The following is a 20,763-nucleotide window of genomic DNA, read 5'->3' as shown; positions in this document are numbered from 1 at the left end:
TTTGGTTTAGTATTTTTGAAGATCTTAGAGCTAACAACTAGGTAATGCATACATTTACACAGATAAGTTGACAGAACTGTTAAACTGTTAGGTAATACTGTTAAGAAGCATATAATAAATAGTTTATTATCTGATGATCTATTTCTTAGTAGATTCAATGAATATATGAACAGTAACACATTTTCAGATTTTTGTTTTGTTTATATACATTTTTATCTTGGGGATTGTTATAACTGGATTATTAACAGTAAATGCAAGTAATTGTGCTATGAAATAAAAAGTGACCTAGATTATACAGAGTATGACTTGATGGTGAGATCAAAGGTTTCTTCAAGCTAAGGGAACTGCAGGTGTCCTTAAATGATAAACAGTAATTGAATGTTCCCAGACCAAGCTCCAGGTCTGTAACAAGGCTCAGAGTATTTGTTTTAAACCACAAATAATATCTCTTCTTTTGATGAGTAAATCTCTAATTTGATGTTCCTCTTGGTCAGTATGGTTTTAAGCACATGACGCACAAGTATAAAGAGATAAAAACAGGTGGGCCCTGCTTTTAGAATTTGCAGTTTTTAGAACTTAGTCACACAAGGACAAGTTTTTACTTTAACAAGTACAATAAACTCCCACAACTCTCTGTGGTTTTCATTCAGTTGGGGAATGTGGTGCATTTCCACCTCAAGATCTTATCAGTGATTTGCACTTTTCTGACCTAAAATAATCTAAATGCTTAACAGCATTTATTGTTAGATAAAGTGTTGGTACCTATTTTTTCATGTAGCTCTCGTACTACAATAATGTATTTTGGCAATCATATAATTGCTTATACCTTCTCACCCATCTCTTTGTAGAGAATGAGAAACATTTTACATTTACTAGATTCCTATTGCAAAACATTTACGTCCACTGGAATGGGTGTGATAAGAAAGGTGCCAGCTCAGTTTTAATGAAGTCACCATGTCCACAGCCACATTGTACACTACAGAAGATTGCATGCTTACTGAAAATGTGCTTTAGCTAGTGTAAGCTTGCATGACAGTGGAGGTATTTAGCAGTAATTCAAATAAGTGTGTCTCCCACTTTTCTCTTTAATGTACACCTTTCCATAATTGGTGGGTAAATTAAATTACCAAGATGAAGAGTAATGCACACTATGTGGCTGGTTATTTATTTCCATGATTATAGTGTCCATCAGCAATGTATGTTGTCTTTCTTCAAGCCATTTCAAATTGTATCTTAGTGGAAGTGTAAAGGCAGCAGTGTGCAGAAGCAGGTAGGGTTCAATCCATGAGCATCCCCCTCAATGTTGAGAATGTTAAATTGCCCCCCCCTAATGTAAGCCCGGCTCAATAGGTGTAGAGGACATGTGCCCCCCCCCACATATTGAGTGTTCCCCTGCTCAAAATGCATGTCCCCCCCAGTTCTGAAACAAAACCTACAACCCTGGTTGTACCCATGAGCAAGGTATTTTACCTAGATTGCTCCAATATAAACCTAGCTGTATAAATGGGTAATAGTATGTAGAAAACAATGTACTGTAATAGTTGTAAGTTGCCCTTGACAAGATACAAGCATAGTACTTATATAGCACAACCAGTTAAATGCTAATATTAAGAGGATTCAAGGATCTTTCAAATTTGGTGTTACACTTAAAATAATTACTTACCTGGGGAATGTATTTAGCTGTGTTCGTGTCTGTGTTCATAAGAAATTATAAGGTGTCTAAAGAAGTTACAAGTTCATTTATTATACACATCTACATACACAAAAAAAGGAGAGCTGGGAAAATAAATAATATGAATAATGTTTTCATTATTTTCATTATTTTTTAAAAATTTAGACAGCTTGCAGATTATATTTTTCACTTTGACATTACGGACATGTTCTGTGTTGTTCAGTGGCAAAAACTCCTGAATAAATCCATTCTGATTTAATGTTGTAAGACAATGAAATGTGGAGAAGCCTAAGGGAGGTGAATACTTTTGAGAGCCACTGTACATGACACATGGGTGCAGATTACTTTTACTGTTAACTGGTGTAGCATGCTGTAGTCAATGTAAATACATTGTATCTTGCATAAATAATGCATACAAAGTTCAAACAAGGTTGTATGCTTATTAAACATCACTGTAAATAATATGTACAATGTTGATTTAATAGAAGTGTTGATTAGTTCCACTGCAGTACACCTCACATAATCCTCCTTTTAATGTGGTTTTGAGGTACATGCACCGGAAACTCAATGTTTAAGTAGGTGCAAAAAATAGGTTATTATAAAACCAGCAGCAAAAGCAAACTTCAGGCTGTAATTTATTAAAATTCATAATGAGACAAGCATCTCAAACAATATTTTACATTTAAGCTGCAAAGAGTCCAAAATTGAGTTGAAAATTGACAGCATGAAACTAAAGATTATCTATCTGATAATAACCTTTTTTATTGAGTCTATTTACTTTGTTATTCCAAAAATATATAATTTAGCAATAATCTCAAATATTCAATTGATTGCACTATAATGGTCATTATAAACTGATGCAATAGCACCCTTCAAGCTTTTCAGTTTCTTGGGTACAGCAAAGGATCTAAACAGGTAGTGCAGTATGGAAGTTTTCTAGTGCCAAAATACAAAACAATACATTTGTTGAAATAGAAAAATACTTACAAAACACTGAGGCATGGTTACACAGTATTTCATTATGGCACGACAAATTCACAACATCCTGTAGTGCAATAAGCCGATTTTAGCATATGTATTGTTTTGTATTTTGGCACTAGAATGTTCCCATAGTTCAGTCAGTACAAGTGCAATAATTAAAGGTAGGGTATGCAATCTTTTCCAGATTTTTTTTTGTTAGACTGGTTGAAAGTCTCTTCATATCCTGATAGCAATCAATAATTTAAGTGGTCTAAATGTAAAAAAATATATATATCTTCTGTGGGAGGGACAGGACAAAAAAATCATCGACCAATCATTGCATTCTGAACGAATGCAATGATAGCATGTCCTTCCTGTCTGTCAATCTATAGTTGAGGCTGTGCACAGCGAGTGCGAGAATGGAAGGCGAGCCGCAGCTCCTTATGTTCCTCCTGAACCACCAGTAAAAGCAAACAAGAAAAGAAAGACCGTGTTAGAAACTGCTACAACAAAAAAAACATCTGGATCATGAGCGTGCTAAAAGCAGAATTAACACTGATCGATTCCACCCACAGGTCTCTCCTCCTGGCGCTGAGACTCTGCTGTGTGTGTGCACGTGTGATAGAGGGGGCGTGGCTTTGGAGACGCCTCTGAAGCGAGGGCGGCTCTATGATTTCAAAACAAGCTGCTAACTGCTAGCCTCTCTGGATTGCATACCCTAGCTTTAAGATTTATTGTAATGTGAATGGAACACCCCCATTTCCATAAATCTGACATTTTGTATCAATTAAAAAAAAAAAAGTTTTTATATTACTATACCTCTGAGCAACCATAGTTGTTTTTGATAGATACATATATCCATTTAAGCATTAAAATAGAGATTACATAGTCAAATAAGCACATAATTAACAGTGTGAAGAGTTGTCAATACTAAAGCATCTTTGTGGTGTGTATACTGTGTACTGCTATAATTCAGTAATGTTCATTCAATGGCACTGCAGGCTCTGGGGTTATTCTCAATACAGGGGGTCCTCAAAAATTGTAGGGAATGCGTTCTTGAAGATCACGACAAATTGCAAAACGACGAATTAAGGGGAATTAATATCCATAAGAAATAATGGGAATAGCCCTAGATGCGTTCCAACAACCCAAAATTAAAAAATGTTCCCATCCAAATGCCTTTCAAACAACATAAACCACTCTTATAATTACAATATCACAAACATAAATGTGTAACCATTACTGACCTCAGTGAATGAACCTATCATAGTACTGTACCTTGTCTAAACACCAACACTTTTTACTTAGCCCATCTCCAAAGCATTAAATCACATGACGTAAAGTCAAGGCATTCAAAGTAATCTGTACTCTTAGTAAAATTAGATAAATTATTATTCATAAAATTAAGCATGAGCTTGCTCTCTGCTGTTTTTTCTTGTATTATTTTCAAATATCTACTGGCCTTCCTGGGCCGATACTTAGATCACAGAGTGACTCTGTAGCTCCGACGTCAAAAGCCGCCCCCAACTCTGTGAGGACAGGTGACAAAAAAACGTCCTATATTCATTAGTGACAACTCTGCAATACAATGAACAACAATTTGACGAACTGCGAAGACCCCCTGTCAGATACTTATGCTCGGTCTTAGACTACACAAGCCATAATGTGAAGTTAACCATCCCATATTAATCTTGGCACTGTAACTAGAAAACTAAAATCTAAGTAGTTAAAATAGTAAAGGAAATTTGATCCAGCTCACCAACATCCGTATATACATGTAGAAAGACCATAACATATGGACTGTTATAGGAGATCAATCAAGGAGCCATGTACTATTTTCTGTCAGAAGGCACAGACAGGGTTTTCAAGGTCCAGCATTTTCATGGTCTTTTATTATCTTGTATTTTCTTTCAAAAATGAAGTGGTCGTAAACAAACTCTCTCTAATGATAGAATAAAGTCACTTTTGGGACACTGATGCCACTTCCTCCATGTAGTCAGCCGCTTCACTGAACTGGGAAATGCTGTGGTCCTGTGTTAGGTCCTCAAGCTGAAAGACAAAGAAAATGCTGCACAACAGTACTCTTCAAAATGACAAAATTTGAGCTTTGTTATTAATGTGATACTGTTACTGAAACTAATACAGAACATACTAATACTTAACATACAGAAAATGAGTCAACAGTTTGCAGCTGCTGCTAGTTCAATAAAGACATATAAAAGTACAAATGTATGTGTTATTTGTTACATCACATTGTGTTTATCTATTGTTATGACCTAGATGATGATCAAACTATATTTTAGCCATTTATGCAGGTCATTCGAAAGGGTTCACAAACATTTTCTCACAACTGTATCTCAGCCACATTGTTCTTCACTTTAGTTATTTTTGTGCATTATTTGAACTATTTTTCTGTTCACCATGTCTTAGAAGAAAAATGATGCAAAGGCTCCTTGACTTCTGCTTTTCTCCAATAACCCAATACAATAGTTGTTTGTAGAGGAATATACTATGGTTTAATTTAGTTTTCCTCCATTTCCATAGTTAATTTCTGTATTTTTATGGTAAGAAGTGTGTTTGCAGCAACAGAACTGTGACTTATAACATTGCGCCTATAAGACATATGGGTTCAACTTACGATTACTTTCTCCAGAAACCAATTAGGTTGTAAGTGTAAGGGTTGTCTGAATCATGTATTTCTTTATAAGCATCTTTAATGTATGGATTTCTTTGCATTTTTCTTTGAGGTTTATTAGAAACTATTCTTAAGGTTTAAACACATGGTCATTTTTAAGATACAATAATTCAATACAATGCGTCTGTGAACAGTGCATTCGGCAATCTTATCTATAACTGTCCTTAGGTGTTAAACCTCATGTATATCAGTAAACCGTATTTTTACATAAAGTTGACTTCTTCTTCATTTGCTTCCCAAGCATTGTTTTTTCAGTGCTGTTGAAAGGTCATATATTTTAATTCTTAAAATATTAATTGAGGAACAAAGACACTTCAGGTTCAGGGCAAACCTACATTCAATTATAGCAAGTTACTTTTTGAGGAGAAAGTGCTAAAGCTTTTGAAGATATATATAGTTCCGAGACATGCTGGTCTTTTACAATCAAAAATACCTTATCACTGGCATTGAAATCCACTCCTTCAATAGAAACCTCTTCTATCTCTTCTCCAATGCTGACCTCACTTTTTGTTTTATCTGATCGATGACTTGTGCTATTTGGAAAATAAAAATAAAATTAATTATTGGAAGGTACTTTGATCCCCTTTATATCAAGCGTATTGCTCTTCATTTGGAAAAGTACTATACACAACATGAACAGACAGACAGACAGACAGACAGACATGTTCACAATCCCTTATACGCAACCCTTTGGGCCAGATGTGTTTTTCTCGGATTTCAGAAAAGTAATACAGTATATGTACTGTATATTATGGTAACAGCTCAGCAGACAAATTATCTTACTTCTTTGCAATTTCTTTTTTGTATAATGGCAAACACAAATGTTTAAAAATGCATTTTCACATTGCTGCATTGAAGCAAGCAAATGGAGTGCCAAATGTCTTAAATGCAAGATTTGTGGACATGAAATGGACAATCGATTTACTAAGCAAGTAACTGATCATAAGAAAGTTACAAACAAGGAGGCCATTTGACCCATCATGCTTGTTTGGTGTCCATTAATAACTAAGTGATCCAAGGATCCATTCCAGTCCTTTTTTAAATGTTCCCATTTATCATACCCGTCTTTATGAAATATATATTAATGATATAAATTAATACGAATCCAGATGATCCCTACATTCACATTTGAATGGAATAGTGCACTTTGCTAAACAATTCCGACGTGTGGTAATCCTAATATAATGGGGATGTTTCACAGTTTACAGATGATTTAAAGATTTGTATGTCCACTAAAACCTGAGCATATCATTTAAATATCTGATATTTCTGAAAATAAATTGGAAAAGTCTTTTAGAATTTAACACTAGAACTGCCATAGTCACTTTTTATGCAGCTCTTTGCATTTCAAAATATGTCTGCATATGTGAATTTCTCCCACATATCCGTATGTTACTAAATATTTGCGTTAAATACATATACAGCATTCTAGTTGTAAATTCCTCAAAATTAAGTTATAAATACTTTCTTCTCCAATTGTCAGACTTCCAGTTTATGTGGTCTATACTGAATAGAATAGAGCCGACAATCTGGGCTTTATAATAAAATTAGTTATTGTGAAAGTTATAATTTTGTTGATTGCTGAAACGTGATTTTCTACACATCACATAATCATATATCATCATCATTATTTGATTTATTAGCAGATTTGCACCTGATATAGCTCTCATCTCTCTGTCCTGATCGGCTCAGCAAGTTTCTAACTTTCCTTTGCAAACCCAGGTCTCTGGATCAATGCCTTGATCTGCTACCATTTTGATCATGAATGCTAATTATTTTTGTATTAGTGTAGGGCACTGTAGTGTAGAAAAGCACATTTTCTGTATTCATACGCAGCCGTAATAGACAGAGCCTTTCAAAGCTCTTTCACATGCATAACGTCATATTTAAGTTATAACTGGTTATTTATGTTTTATACGTCTGCTAAGATATGTGCATACCAATATATACACCAGTTTACACAGTTTATTGGGTGGAGTTTATATTATTGTTCGTTTTTTCATGTTTATGTAGCCTATGCGGTCGATTTGAAAAAATAAGAAAAAAGCAATGTAAATGCAGCATTTCTGTTCTGAAAACGTCATGTGTGATGTTCATATGTTAAACTATTTGATACAACTCTGTTTTTCATTGACGTCACACAGCTGTTTTATAAAGGAACTGCACATGCGGGTGCGGTGGTTGTATGTAGCACGAAATGTTGGCAGTTCTAGTGTTCATTCAACAGAATATATAGCCTACTAAAATGTTTATAGATACATATAGTTGAAGCAAATTGAAACAATCATAAAATGAGGCGTCTATAGTGTATTTGGTCTTCTGTTCATAATTATGTAAGTCTAATAATTTTGTCTTCCCGTTTATAATGTATATATCTAATCTGACAGTCGCAAAAGAGCGGTTTGTTTCCTTTATAAAAGTATCGTTAATCTAATAATTATTATTTATTTCTAAACAGATTACCTTGTCCAGGGCGACTTACAATTAAATACAAAATATACATAAAGAATAAAATAACTGCTAGGTATGAAATACAATATAAAATAACTTTAGTGCTAGTAAGAGTAAGTGTCAGAGAATTACAATAACTGAAGTACTACTAGTAATGAGTAATAAGACACCATACGATTCAATTTCCTGATAATAATAATAGTTATATTGCAATGCAAGTATCAGTAATCCAATAATACAAAGCTAATGTAATATTATAGGTATGTAAAATATTAGAATATTGGACAAATAATTGATCACATTCAATATTGTTGAATTTAGATATAGTACCAGAGGGGTTTGTCAGCTTAAGGGGTTACATTTTGTTAAACAAAATGATTCTGTGATTTCTTTATCTCCAATTGCTTATCTGTTGTATGCTTTAATTTCAGAGAACATTGAGACATCAAACTGCGTAGATTTCAATAGAAACTGGAAAAATTTAGGTATTCTAAAACTTTTGACCAGTAGTGTAAACTTACAGAAAAGACAACAAATCACTAGGAATACCTGTTAAAATCATCATCATATTCTTCATCTTCATCTCCTGTTGAAAAACACAAAACATCTGCTCATTCTGAAATGGAAATTATCTGGGTTAACCTCTAAACATTAAGGACATTGTTAGTCCACAAACTCCTAGGTCTTTCTCATGCATTACTTCTTACAGTTCTATTCCTCCCACAGTTTAACTATAGTGGACATTTTTGTTACCTGCATGTAATACCTTGCACTTATCCACATTTCCAGGTGTCAGCCCACACCGGAATATTATCTAAGTCCCTTTGAATAACCTGTGATGCAGAGATTGTATTAGCTGAGCCACTTATTTTAGTATCATCTGCAGTTTGCTAACTATCCCAGAGTCCAGATCATTAATATAGATTAGAAGAAGAACAGGCCCTAATACTGATCCCTGTGGAACTCCAATAACAACTTAACTCCAGGTAGAATCAACTCCTCTTATCAACACCCTCTTTCCTATACATCAAACAGTTCAAAATCCATCTACTTATATTACCCTGAATACCTACATAATACCTACAACAATTTGAGGATCAGTCTTTGGTGCGGAACCTTGTCAAAAGCTTTCTGAAAATCTAAGTATATCATATCATATGCTTTCATGTGATCTACAGCTGCAGTTGCATGTTCAAAAAATTCTAATAAATTAGTAAGACATGATCTGCCTCGTCTAAACCCATGTTGACTATCTCCAAGAATATGGTTTTCATTAAGATGCTCCTCTATTTTCTAGTAATTTTTTCCATCATTTTACAAGTAATATTGGTGAGACTGATTGATCTGTAATTTCCTGCCTCAGTTTTGTCACCTCTCTTGTGAATAGGTTGCTGTCATTTGCCACCTTCCAGTCAGTTGGCACAGCCCCCGTTCTAAGTGTCATTTGGAATATTTTAGTTAACGGCCTATAAATAAGTACTGTTGGAAACATACCATCTGCCCCAGGTGATTTGTTTGTTTTTAATTCTTCTAGTCCCTTTAGTACCTCCTCCTCATTTATCCTGATCTCTCTTAGGGTTTAACTCAACTGATTGTTAACCTGTGGCATATGTCATCCATTTTTTCTTTTGTAAAAACCTCTGTGAAATACTCATTTAGAACATTTGCCACATCTTGTTTGTTTTCTAAGATACTTAAATTTTTGCCCTTGTTTCACTTCCTCCTTTACTGTCCTCTTGCTGTTGTAGTATTGAAAAAATCTCATTGAATTAGTTTTAGCTCCAAGAGCTATGTTTCTTTCTATTTCCCTCTTTGCTTTCCTGATCCATTTCTTAACATCCGTTTGGAGTTCAACATATTCTTTGTATTTTGTTTAATCTCTATCCTTTTTGTAAGCACTATACAATATTTTATTTTGCTTTATATTTGTACAGATTTCTATGATTGGTAGTAGAATTGACAAGTAAATAAATCAAAATGTGCTTTCATTCACATGCTCTTAATAGATATACTGATATTGCCATGATTTTATCACCTTTTCAGATTTGAACATTTAAGATAAACAGGTAACATAAATAAACAGTTATGTAAAGCACTTATTTTTGGACTAAATATTAGTCGTACAAATTTGATTTAATTTAATTTAATTGAAGAAAAGACCTTGTTAAAAGTAACTTGCCTAATCCAAGGGAACCAATTTTGTCATTCATTGTCTTCAAATCTTTTAATCCTCCATCTGTGCAATTGCCTACAAAAAACAACTGAAAATAACCAAATATTCCAAAAACATTAACACACACAAACACTTTCTTTTCAGCATTTCAGTTTGCTGCAGTACGTTTCAATATTAATAGTATTGTCAAAGCACTACCTTTGATATACTATAAGTTTCAAACCCAGTAATTTAAAATGACTGACACCCTTTAGACAGCAAACAGTAAAGAAATCTAGACTTTGCATTGTACTATAAGGCCCACTTGCACTGGAAGTTTACCATTTGTGCTTTCAAACACATCCGTTAATGGTGGTACTCCTGATAAAGATCCTAAACCGCTTTTTAAAGGTGGGGCATCAGACAGTGATGTGAGGCTGGTAACAGGTTTACCAGGATTAGTTCTCCTAGGAAACAAACAAAGAATATTAAAGGATATTAACACATGAAGAGGATGTTTGCATTATGGGTCATTCTTCCAAAATATGTACCACAAGATCACCAACTTGGCAATAGTTAAAATAAATAAAATACAAATAATACAAATCTTTACATACATTGTTAGAATGCATACAAAATTAAATAAATGATAGTTTCAACAGTGAAATCCTTACTGTTTTCGTGTAATTAATAATTTGATCACGAAAAGTTGCCATTTCTTAGATGCCATTTTGACACATGCTTCAGTCATCAAAAACATGAAGGTGTCCTTCGTTAAAAGCAATCTCACTTTACGCAGTTTCGCTATAATGCGATTTCATAAAAACTGCTTAATTACAGTTAATACAGTTCAATTAATAATGGACTGTGGGCAGGTTTGGCTCATTGCACAATCAGAGTGCGCATCCTTGATTAGGAAGCAGAAAGTAAGGTCACGTTCTTGGAGTGCAGATTTCCACAGTTCTGCACAATCCCATTGGTGGAATAGCTCAGATCTGTGCTACACGAACACAATCCAAGTGTTCTCTGCAGCTGTAGAACCAGAACATCAAAAACGGTATTTAATCTTCCTTGATTCGCGCAACGTATTAATGTAGTGTAGTGCATAACTTCAATGACAAAAGCATTTTTTAAGCACAATGAGTTTTATGTCAACAGGGAGAAGTGCTAAAGTTTCTAGAGAAATTCAGAGCTGTTCGACATGTTACAAAACCCTACATGGAGTTAAAAAAAAAAAATCTATCACTATTTCTTCAACTGAGCTGAAAATTGTCAGTGCACTGACCCAGGGCCTTCAAGGGAGCAAAAAAAAAAAAAAAAATCTGGGTTTGACAGATGCCAGGAGAACACTGGTCTTGGTCTGTTTTTCATGGGCCATTTCATGTTTCCACTGAAAAGAAATCTTAACAGTACAGTGACAATGACATTCTAGACGATTTTTCAATTCCAATTTTGTGGCAGCAGTTTGGGGAAGGCCCTTTCCTGCTTCAGCATGACAATGCCCACGTGCACAAAGTGAGGTCCATACAGAAATGGTTTGAGATTGGTGTGGAAGAACCAACATCAGTGCCCGACCTCACTAATGCTTTTATGGCTGAATGGAAGCAAATCCCAGCAGCAATGTTCCAACATCTAGTACAGGGGTCTCCATCCTTTTAAACATGAGAGATACTTTGAAAAAATGAAAGATGTCACAAGCAACTTTTTATTTTATTCTATTTTAATCATCATCAGGGGCTTATACTGCAAGCATAGTTTTAAAGGCACATTTAAGACGCATCTAACTCTGCTAATGCCAGCGATCACCTCCTTCTCTTTTCGAGTTCAGACTGTGCGCAACGCGCATATTGACATTCAGGTTTGCAATATTGCTGGAAATTAATTGGCAGATATTGTATTATGTTGGGCATTTTTAGCCAATTGTGGCTAATCAGGGATGGGATAATGGAAATGTAGATTTGACTGAATAGTAACTGGGAGTTTGGGTATCTGATTTGTGAGATTTGTCTTTGAGTGAACAAAATATGATTAGCCTAATCTGAAGGTCATTTCTCACTGCATCCGAAACATCATGTGTAGTCCATCATCCGAAATGTTTTCCATCAAGAACATTGCACATTGGATACATTTAAACCGCACCAAGTACAAAGCCTTTCCTGTTTCTTACACTATGTGCATTTCGCAAACTATGCCACTGCTTATTTACCTCAACTACAATAATGATAATATTATTATGAATACATGTAATGTATAATGCGCTCTTCTTATACCCAGAGCGCTACAGATCAAGCAAGAGTCAAAACAGACACAGCAAAAAGATAAAACGGGCAATACAGCATCAAACATGCAGACCACAATCGTCAATGTTATTTTGAACGCACAAGAAATCGGATCAAATAGAACTAATTCGATTTCGAAACTGACGCATCTCTATCGAATGACAATGTGTGTTCAAGGTGTGCTGTTCTGTGAAGGGAGTAGTACACAGCGTTGTATGAGATCTTCAGTTTCTTGGCAATTTCTCTCATGGAATAGCCTTCATTTCTCAGAACAAGAATAGACTGACAAGTTTCAGAAGAAAGTTCTTTGTTTCTGGCCATTTTGAGCCCTGTAATTGAACCCACAATTGACGATGCTCCAGATACTCAACTAGTCTAAAGAAGGCCAGTTTTATTGGTTATTTAATCAGCACAACAGTTTTCAGCTGTGCTAACATAATTCCAAAAGGGTTTTCTAATCATCAGCTAGCCTTTTAAAATGATAAACTTGGATTAGCAAACACAACGTGCCATTGGAACACAGGACTGATGGTTGCTGATAATGGGCCTCTGTACGCCCATATAATATGTAGATATTCCATTACAAATCAGCTGTTTCCAGCTACAAGTCATTTACAACATTAACAATGTCTACACTGTATTTCTGATCAATTGTATGTTATTTTAACGGACAAAAAAAATGCTTTTCTTTTGATAACAAGGACATTTCTAAGTGACCCCAAACTTTTGAATGGTAGTGTACTTACATACAACATACATACATACAGTGAGGGAAAAAAGTATTTGATCCCCTGCTGATTTTGTACGTTTGCTTGGCGAGAAGGTGACAACAGTTGGTGCGATTATTCGCAAATGGAAGAAACACAAAATAACTGTCAGTCTCCCTCAGTCTGGGGCTCCATGCAAGATCTCACCTCGTGGAGTTTCAATGATCATGAGAATGGTGAGGAATCAGCCCAGAACTACACGGGAGGATCTTGTTAATGATCTCAAGGCAGCTGGGACCATAGTCACCAAGAAAACAATTGGTTACACACTACACCGTGAAGGACTGAAATCCTGCAGCGCCCGCAAGGCCCCCCTGCTCAAGAAAGCACATGTATAGGCCCGTCTGAAGTTTGCCAACATCTGAATGATTCAGAGGAGAACTAGGTGAAAGTGTTGTGGTCAGATGAGACCAAAATCGAGCTCTTTGGCATCAACTCAACTCGCCGTGTTTGGAGGAGGAGGAATGACCCCAAGAACACCATCCCCACCATCCAACATGGAGGTGGAAACATTATGCTTTGGGGGTGTTTATCTGCTAAGGGGACAGGACAACGGCACCACATTAAAGGGACGATGGATGGGGCCATGCACCGTCAAATCTTGGGTGAGAACCTCCTTCCCTCAGCCAGGGCATTGAAAATGGGTCGTAGATGGTATTCCAGCATGACAATAACCCAAAACACACAGCCAAGGCAACAAAGGAGTGGCTCAAGAAGAAGCACATTAAGGTCCTGGAGTGGCCTAGCCAGCCTCCAGACCTTAATCCCATAGAAAATCTGTGGAGGGAGCTGAAGGTTTGAGTTACCAAACGTCAGCCTCGAAACCTTAATGACTTGGAGAGGATCTGCAAAGAGGAGTGGGACAAAATCCCTCCTGAGATGTGTGCAAACCTGGTGGCCAACTACAAGAAACGTCTGACCTCTGTGATTGCCAACAAGGGTTTTGCCACCAAGTACAAAGTCGAAAGGGTCAAATACTTATTTGCCTCATTAACATGCAAATCAATTTATAACCTTTTTGAAATGCGTTTTTTTTCTGGATTTTTTTGTTGTTATTCTGTCTCTCACTGTTAAAATACACCTACCATTAAAATTATAGACTGATCATTTTTTGTCAGTGGGCAAACGTACAAAATCAGCAGGGGATCAAATACTTTTTTCCCCCACTGTACATACAGACAGGTGACAAAGCAAAAACACGATTAAATGAGTGGAGGAACATAACGAATGCAGATGCCTCCAAACAGGTGTATTGCATGATACAATTAAGCAATTAACATGCTATCTGGCATGTATAAAAATGATGAGCAGGACCCTTAGAGGGAAGGGTCACTGCATATCATTACAAAGTTATTCTGAGTGATCCTATGGTGAAACATTTCTATCCTGATGGGAGTGGTCTCTTCCAGAATGACAATTCCCCCATCCACAGGGCATGAGGGCACACTGAATGGTTTGATGGGTATGAAAATGATGTGAATCATATGCTATGGCCTTCGCAGTCACTAATGTTGAACAAATGTGAAATACAATTTGGGCGCACAGTGCGAATACAATTTTATACAACTATAAGGAAATACTACATTGACATGATTATGATAATGATATATTACACTAATTGTTGTTACAGTAGAAAATGTGGGAAATTCAAAAGTTCAGTTCAAGGCAACGAAAACTACCCATGTCCCATGAATGATGTTTATGACCCAGTGTTGCAGCGGTTCATTTGGCACAAAATCCAATCACCTATTAGCTGGCGTCTCATCAATAAACACATTTACAATAGTACAATAGTACTCAGCGACAGTGGGGCTGCAACAACTTCACGGTAACGTTGATTATTAAAATCCACTAAAATCGTAAAATGTAATGAATCGTCGATTAGTTGGGTCTACCTGGGGTGCAGCTACTAAAACAAAACCTTGAGAGATGGTGAAGGCAGCAGCTACACCCGTGGAAAGTATAGGAGCACTTCACACTGAATTTACACTGAAGACAGTTTGCTGCAACATGTGCAAAGCTAAACTCACATGGTGATCATAACAATGATGCAGAGCACCGAAGAGAGGCGCACTGGAGCCGCGGTGACAGGATTGAGATGCTCAGCTGGTGCAGGCTGCTGCCTTTGGAATCCGAAAACTTGTCCGTCAAAGATATTGCACATTGGATCCGTTTAAACCGCACAAAGTACTCAGCCTTTCCAGTTACTTGAACTTGTGTGGGTCTCGCAAGCTACGCCGCTAAAGGGAAAACTACGGTTTAGCTTTGGATTCAAACTCTATATACATTTCTATATTATCCATCTATTATGTATCTATATACAGTGAGGGAAAAAAGTATTTGATCCCCTGATGATTTTGTACGTTTGCCCACTGACAAAGAAATGATCAGTCTATAATTTTAATGGTAGGTGTATTTTAAAAGTGAGAGACAGAATAACAACAAAAAAAAACAGAAAAACGCATTTCAAAAAAGTTATAAATTGATTTGCATGTTAATGAGGGAAATAAGTATTTGACCCCTTCGACTTAGTACTTGGTGGCAAAACCCTTGTTGGCAATCACAGAGGTCAGACGTTTCTTGTAGTCAGCCACCAGGTTTGCCCACATCTCAGGAGGGATTTTGTCCCACTCCTCTTTGCAGATCCTCTCCAAGTCATTAAGGTTTCGAGGCTGACGTTTGGCAACTCGAACCTTCAGCTCCCTCCACAGATTTTCTATGGGATTAAGGTCTGGAGACTGGCTAGGCCACTCCAGGACCTTAATGTGCTTCTTCATGAGCTTCTTCTTTGTTGCCTTGGCTGTGTGTTTTGGGTCATTGTCATGCTGGAATACCCATCCACGACCCATTTTCAATGCCCTGGCTGAGGGAAGGAGGTTCTCACCCAAGATTTGACGGTACATGGCCCCGTCCATTGTCCCTTTGATGCGGTGCAGTTGTCCTGTCCCCTTAGCAGAAAAACACCCCCAAAGCATAATGTTTCCACCTCCATGTTTGACGGTAAGGATGGTGTTCTTGGGGTCATAGGCAGCATTCCTCCTCCTCCTCAAAACACGGCGAGTTGAGTTGATGCCAAAGAGCTCGACCACAACACTTTTACCCAGTTCTCCTCATCATTCAGATATTCATTGGCAAACTTCAGACGGGCCTGTAGATGTGCTTTCTTGAGAAGGGGGACCTTGCGGGCGCTGCAGGATTTCAGTCCTTCACGGCGTAGTGTGTTACCAATTGTTTTCTTGGTGACTATGGTCCCAGCTGCCTTGAGATCATTAACAAGATCCTCCCGTGTAGTTCTGGGCTGATTCCTCACCATTCTCATGATCATGCGTTTTTCTGGATTTTTGGATTTTCTGGAGTCTCTCACTGTTAAAATACACCTACCATTAAAATTATAGACTGATCATTTCTTTGTCAGTGGGCAAACATACAAAATCAGCAGGGGATCAAATACTTTTTTCCCCTCACTGTATATCTATATTAAAAAAATGAAAACTTCAGCTATAGCCATAGAGGTAGATAGATAGAGGTAAGGCATTTTACACTTCAGCAGAAAAGTTGTATAATTGTCACACATAGGCAATATTTTACTGCGGAGGCTAGTGTTACAAAGTTACAACTGGTTAAGTCTAGCAACTGAGCCCCTGAGTCTCACCTCCCGCCTGGGTTGTATCCATTACCATTGTCTGCAAAGGGATCATCCACATCGTCGTCAGTGTCGCTATTTATAGCAGAGAGGCTGACCCCAGAGGAGGCACAGTGTAAAGGGGGCAAGAAGCAGGAAACGCATACAGAAGAGAGGATAGAATAGTTGGTAAAGAACATAAAGCAAGACAAAAATAAGATAATTGCCCAGGTATAATTATGATGTAGATACAGAAATGTATGTTGTATTCCTAAATACTCTTCTTTTTCTTTTTTTGCACTGAATTGAAATTTCCAAAACCTTGATTTTAAATGGTTAGCGGGCAGGGCTTGGGATCCTCAAATATTTCTTCTACTACTTCCAAGTCAATACAAATAAAAAATAAATAAAATCAACATTTAACAAACTTTTCCAACATGAACATCACAGTTAATATGGAATGTATTAATGAGAACATCTTGGATTAAAAACAGTTTCTCATTATAGCAGATTCTGGAACTTTTCTAAATTATAATAAATCAAATAACCGATTAACAATTGTGTATAGTTTACCTGTGTGCTCTGCTCTTAATTTACAGAATACTCCCTTCAAGTTAATTTGTATCAAATAAATAAAATGAGCTAATAATTTAAATGCTCTGGTCAAAACAGCAGTTTTTTCTTAGTTATTTAAAACACCATAGGCACTTACTCATTGAGGCTACTGTTCTTCTTCATTTGTGAAAAAGAGGCACCTGAAATACTCTTTTCCTTCAGGGACCAGTTTATTCTTTAATGTTGACAAAAGACAGACAGAGGGTTAAAGTAGTAAGGTGGGCACATGAAAGCAACAGAAAGTAGTTAAAGAACAGACGAATAAGCAGTGGCAATTCTAGCAGAAACAAACAATTATCACAGCAGTCTCAGCACTTACTGTCCTGGATTACAGCAATGCAAACTCACTGACCTAGATATTCTTACAGAGAAATTGAATACATTGCAGTCATGTTGCATAAATACTCATAAACAACTGGAAACAGAGTCCAACAGTGGCATGGTTTAACACATATGGGATGGATCACTTCCTATTATAATAATAAAAGTTTCAGAAACCACAATCTGATCTGGTGTCACGTCCCCCATCACCAAAACAACAATACTGGGAAGAACAGAGAAACATAAACCACAGTCTGAATTTCTGGTAATGTTTGAGGGTAAGAATGAGATACTAGATTTACATTGACTTGTTTTTTTGTACTTATATGAATCTAAATGCTGTAGGTACAGGACTCAATACCTAATTAAACTGGGTTGGTATAATCTTACATCTCAGCAAATTTTAGTTGATTGATAGATTGAACCAGAATTTTTGGGTTGTCGCGTCAAGATTTCTCCCAGAGCAAGTGCCGCTTGAGAGCCACCTGGGTTTTTGACCAATAGTAGTCCATTCCTGAGTAATGTCACAACTATACTGTTGTATATTATGGGAGGGATGTTCTAAGTACTTAGTAATAATAATTGGTATTGTTAACCTGTTTTTCATGGTTGCCCATGGGTTTTGATTCCAATGTCTCCTTCATATTAGGAAAGAAAGTTGATCCCTATATAGATTATAATAAATATAATTAATATTTTGCTTGTTTCCAGGACCCATCTACAGATCAGAACCAATCTCTCCACTCGTCAGAATTTATATACCTTATATAACCTATCAATAAATATAATCCCCGTTCAGCCAGGATATTTGTTTTAAACTGGAGATGGGTCATGTTCAAAACAGGACATAAAGCACACGCATACAAAAATATACACAAGCATGCACACACAAACAAAAAAAGCACTTATCTGAGTTTAAACACACACAGTACAAATTATTATTAAACTATTATACCAGTATAGTCTGTATTTTAATGAAACAATGCCTAATTTCACGGTGGTAATCTACAATGAAACAGATCCTACAGCGTTTAAGTAGGTTTTATATATCTTTCATGATCTGCAAATGCTGCACACTTTCATTTCCTCCCTGATTAGGCAAGGGATTCCCTGACTTCATTAACAAAATGTATTCTTTATCATTCACCTCCTCCTCTTCTGTTGATCATTCAGTGGAGTTTTCCAAAAACAAAGACATTTCTTTTTACTTTTAAACGTAAATTAGAATCGGATTGCTTTTTTCACAAAATGTGAGATTACCAATTCACATCTTGTGAGAAATCTACTCAGGGGGGAAGAGGAGGTTATAAAATGTCTAAGCTTATCCATTTTAAAAGCTGTGTTGCAACTAGGGATGAGACTGAATAATCAAACATTTGAATATTCGATAACAATGGCTACTATCGAGAAGTGAATCTAACATTCGATACTTAAAAACAAGTATATATTGATTCTATAGCCTGTACTGATAACTCTCTGTGTAGCGGTAATGAAGATTGATGGGAAGGTGGGATTTGTTATTTCTTGAATGTGATTGTCTTAACTGGAACATACTGTTGAAGCAAATCTTATTGCTGATAGATGAGCAGGATGACCCTTAAGCTTCTAAGAAATAGTTAAAAATATAAGGTTAAAACCGCATGCTAGTTTTCTTTTGTTTACTGCTTTAAATTTGCTGCTGTAATTTTCCATTTTCTAAGAATCACTATATGATCCATTTAAGGAGATGTGGTTTGGAAAAGTACATAGTTTAGTTATATGGATTGTAGTTTAATAAGGTAGCTAGATTGTCTAATAGATTTAATATTTCACTATGACTGCAAAACACTGCACAAGGATGCTAATATTAAGTCATTAAGACAGCTCACATCAAACTATTCCATCCATCCATTTTCAAAACTGCTTATCCTGGTGAGGGTCATGGGGAAGCCAGAGCTGATCCCGGCAGGCATAGGGTGCAAGGCAGGAATACACCCAGGACGGGACGCCAGTCCATCACTGGGCAACACACACACAAACAGGGCAATTTAGCGAGACCAATTAACCTGACCCGCATGTCATTGTATGGTGGGAGGAAACCAGAGAAACCCACACGGACATGGGGAGAACATGCAGACTCCACACAGACAGGCACCCTGAGCCGGGACTCAAACGAGGGACCCTGGAGCTGTAAGGCAGTAGCGCTAACCACCGCGAAACTGTGCCGCCCAGATCAAACTATTATTGAATTAAAATTATACTTTTGAATTGAATAAAAATTTTTAAAGATAAACACTCTCGGCGGTCCAGTTGTATTTGCAAAATATTTAGTTCTTATACACACGTCAACTCGGCCGTAATTTTCATGAGATGCCCATATTGTACAAGTAAGCATTCCCAAAAAAAGGTATAGCTAATTTCAAAATTGTAATAAAAGGTTGTGACAATATAGGGAAACAATCGGAGAGTCTGACACGAGATGCTTGAGAGTTTGACAGGTATGCTTGCTGCTGTCATAATGCCATTTCCGTACATCTTCTAATAGGAAACCGTGGGATTATGAGTAGTATATTAATAATAATTATTATTATTTCTTAGCAGATGCCCTTGTCCAGGGCGACTTACAAAATAAGAGCAATACAAAGTGCAATAATACAGTACATTTCAAGGCATAATGCAATTTACAAATTCCAATTTACACAAGTTTGTATATTTGATTCTTTCATTTGTAGGCTTAATTGCTGATTTTTAATAGTGTCAACCGTGTTTGTGGATGTTTCAATGTCACTGAGAAACATTTACAATTATTATTAAAAGATGTGCAAAACTGATAGCTCTTATGTGATGACTGGTTCAGCCCTGGGCCAGCATTAGGTAAGAAGCAGGGCCGAAAATTCTCAGCCTGGTTAAGGGTTCGGCTCAACAATATTGCCAGTGGGTAATGTGCTGTACTGTGCCAGCCTGCTTCCGGGTCAGATCCAATATGCCAGTGGAAAAGGGGTAGAAGTGTTTTTCTAGTATGAACCACTTGTCCTCAAAATATACATGATTCACTTAGTTGTTTTCTTCCATACAAATCCAACAACTATTTCTTTTTTTTTTTTAATGTATGCTCTGTTAGGCCAGGCATTTCCTTTCACACTGCAAATTAACAATACAAAGAGCGTAGCTTAAGCATCAAGTGGAGGATTAATGTAGCTCCCAATGATAGCACTGCTGCTCTCCCAAACCCAAAAGATTAACTGTTGCA

General features: G+C 36.6%; 1 protein-coding gene across 6 annotated transcripts in view; it reads right to left on the bottom strand.

Moving 5' to 3' along the window:
• Positions 1-1,724: 1,724 nt before the first annotated feature.
• The window catches only part of cep43 (centrosomal protein 43), a 43,791-nt gene continuing 24,752 nt past the window's right edge, over positions 1,725-20,763 (bottom strand). For 4 of the 6 annotated variants that reach the window (XM_066711714.1, XM_066711849.1, XM_066712104.1 and 1 more), the window contains 7 exons: positions 17,311-17,388; positions 16,629-16,712; positions 10,273-10,397; positions 9,958-10,026; positions 8,328-8,364; positions 5,761-5,860; positions 1,725-4,681 (listed from right to left, as the gene is read on the bottom strand). In XM_066711714.1, coding sequence (XP_066567811.1) covers positions 4,592-4,681; positions 5,761-5,860; positions 8,328-8,364; positions 9,958-10,026; positions 10,273-10,397; positions 16,629-16,712; positions 17,311-17,388 — 583 coding nt within the window. In that variant the 3' untranslated portion in view covers positions 1,725-4,591. The remainder of the gene's footprint in view (positions 4,682-5,760; positions 5,861-8,327; positions 8,365-9,957; positions 10,027-10,272; positions 10,398-16,628; positions 16,713-17,310; positions 17,389-20,763) is intronic. The other 2 variants (XM_066711938.1, XM_066712015.1) reach the window with 1 other exon arrangement.

Source organism: Amia ocellicauda, chromosome 1, assembly GCF_036373705.1.
Source record: "Amia ocellicauda isolate fAmiCal2 chromosome 1, fAmiCal2.hap1, whole genome shotgun sequence".
Classification (NCBI taxonomy): Eukaryota; Metazoa; Chordata; class Actinopteri; order Amiiformes; family Amiidae; genus Amia; species Amia ocellicauda.
This window is presented reverse-complemented; position numbering and strand designations above follow the sequence as displayed.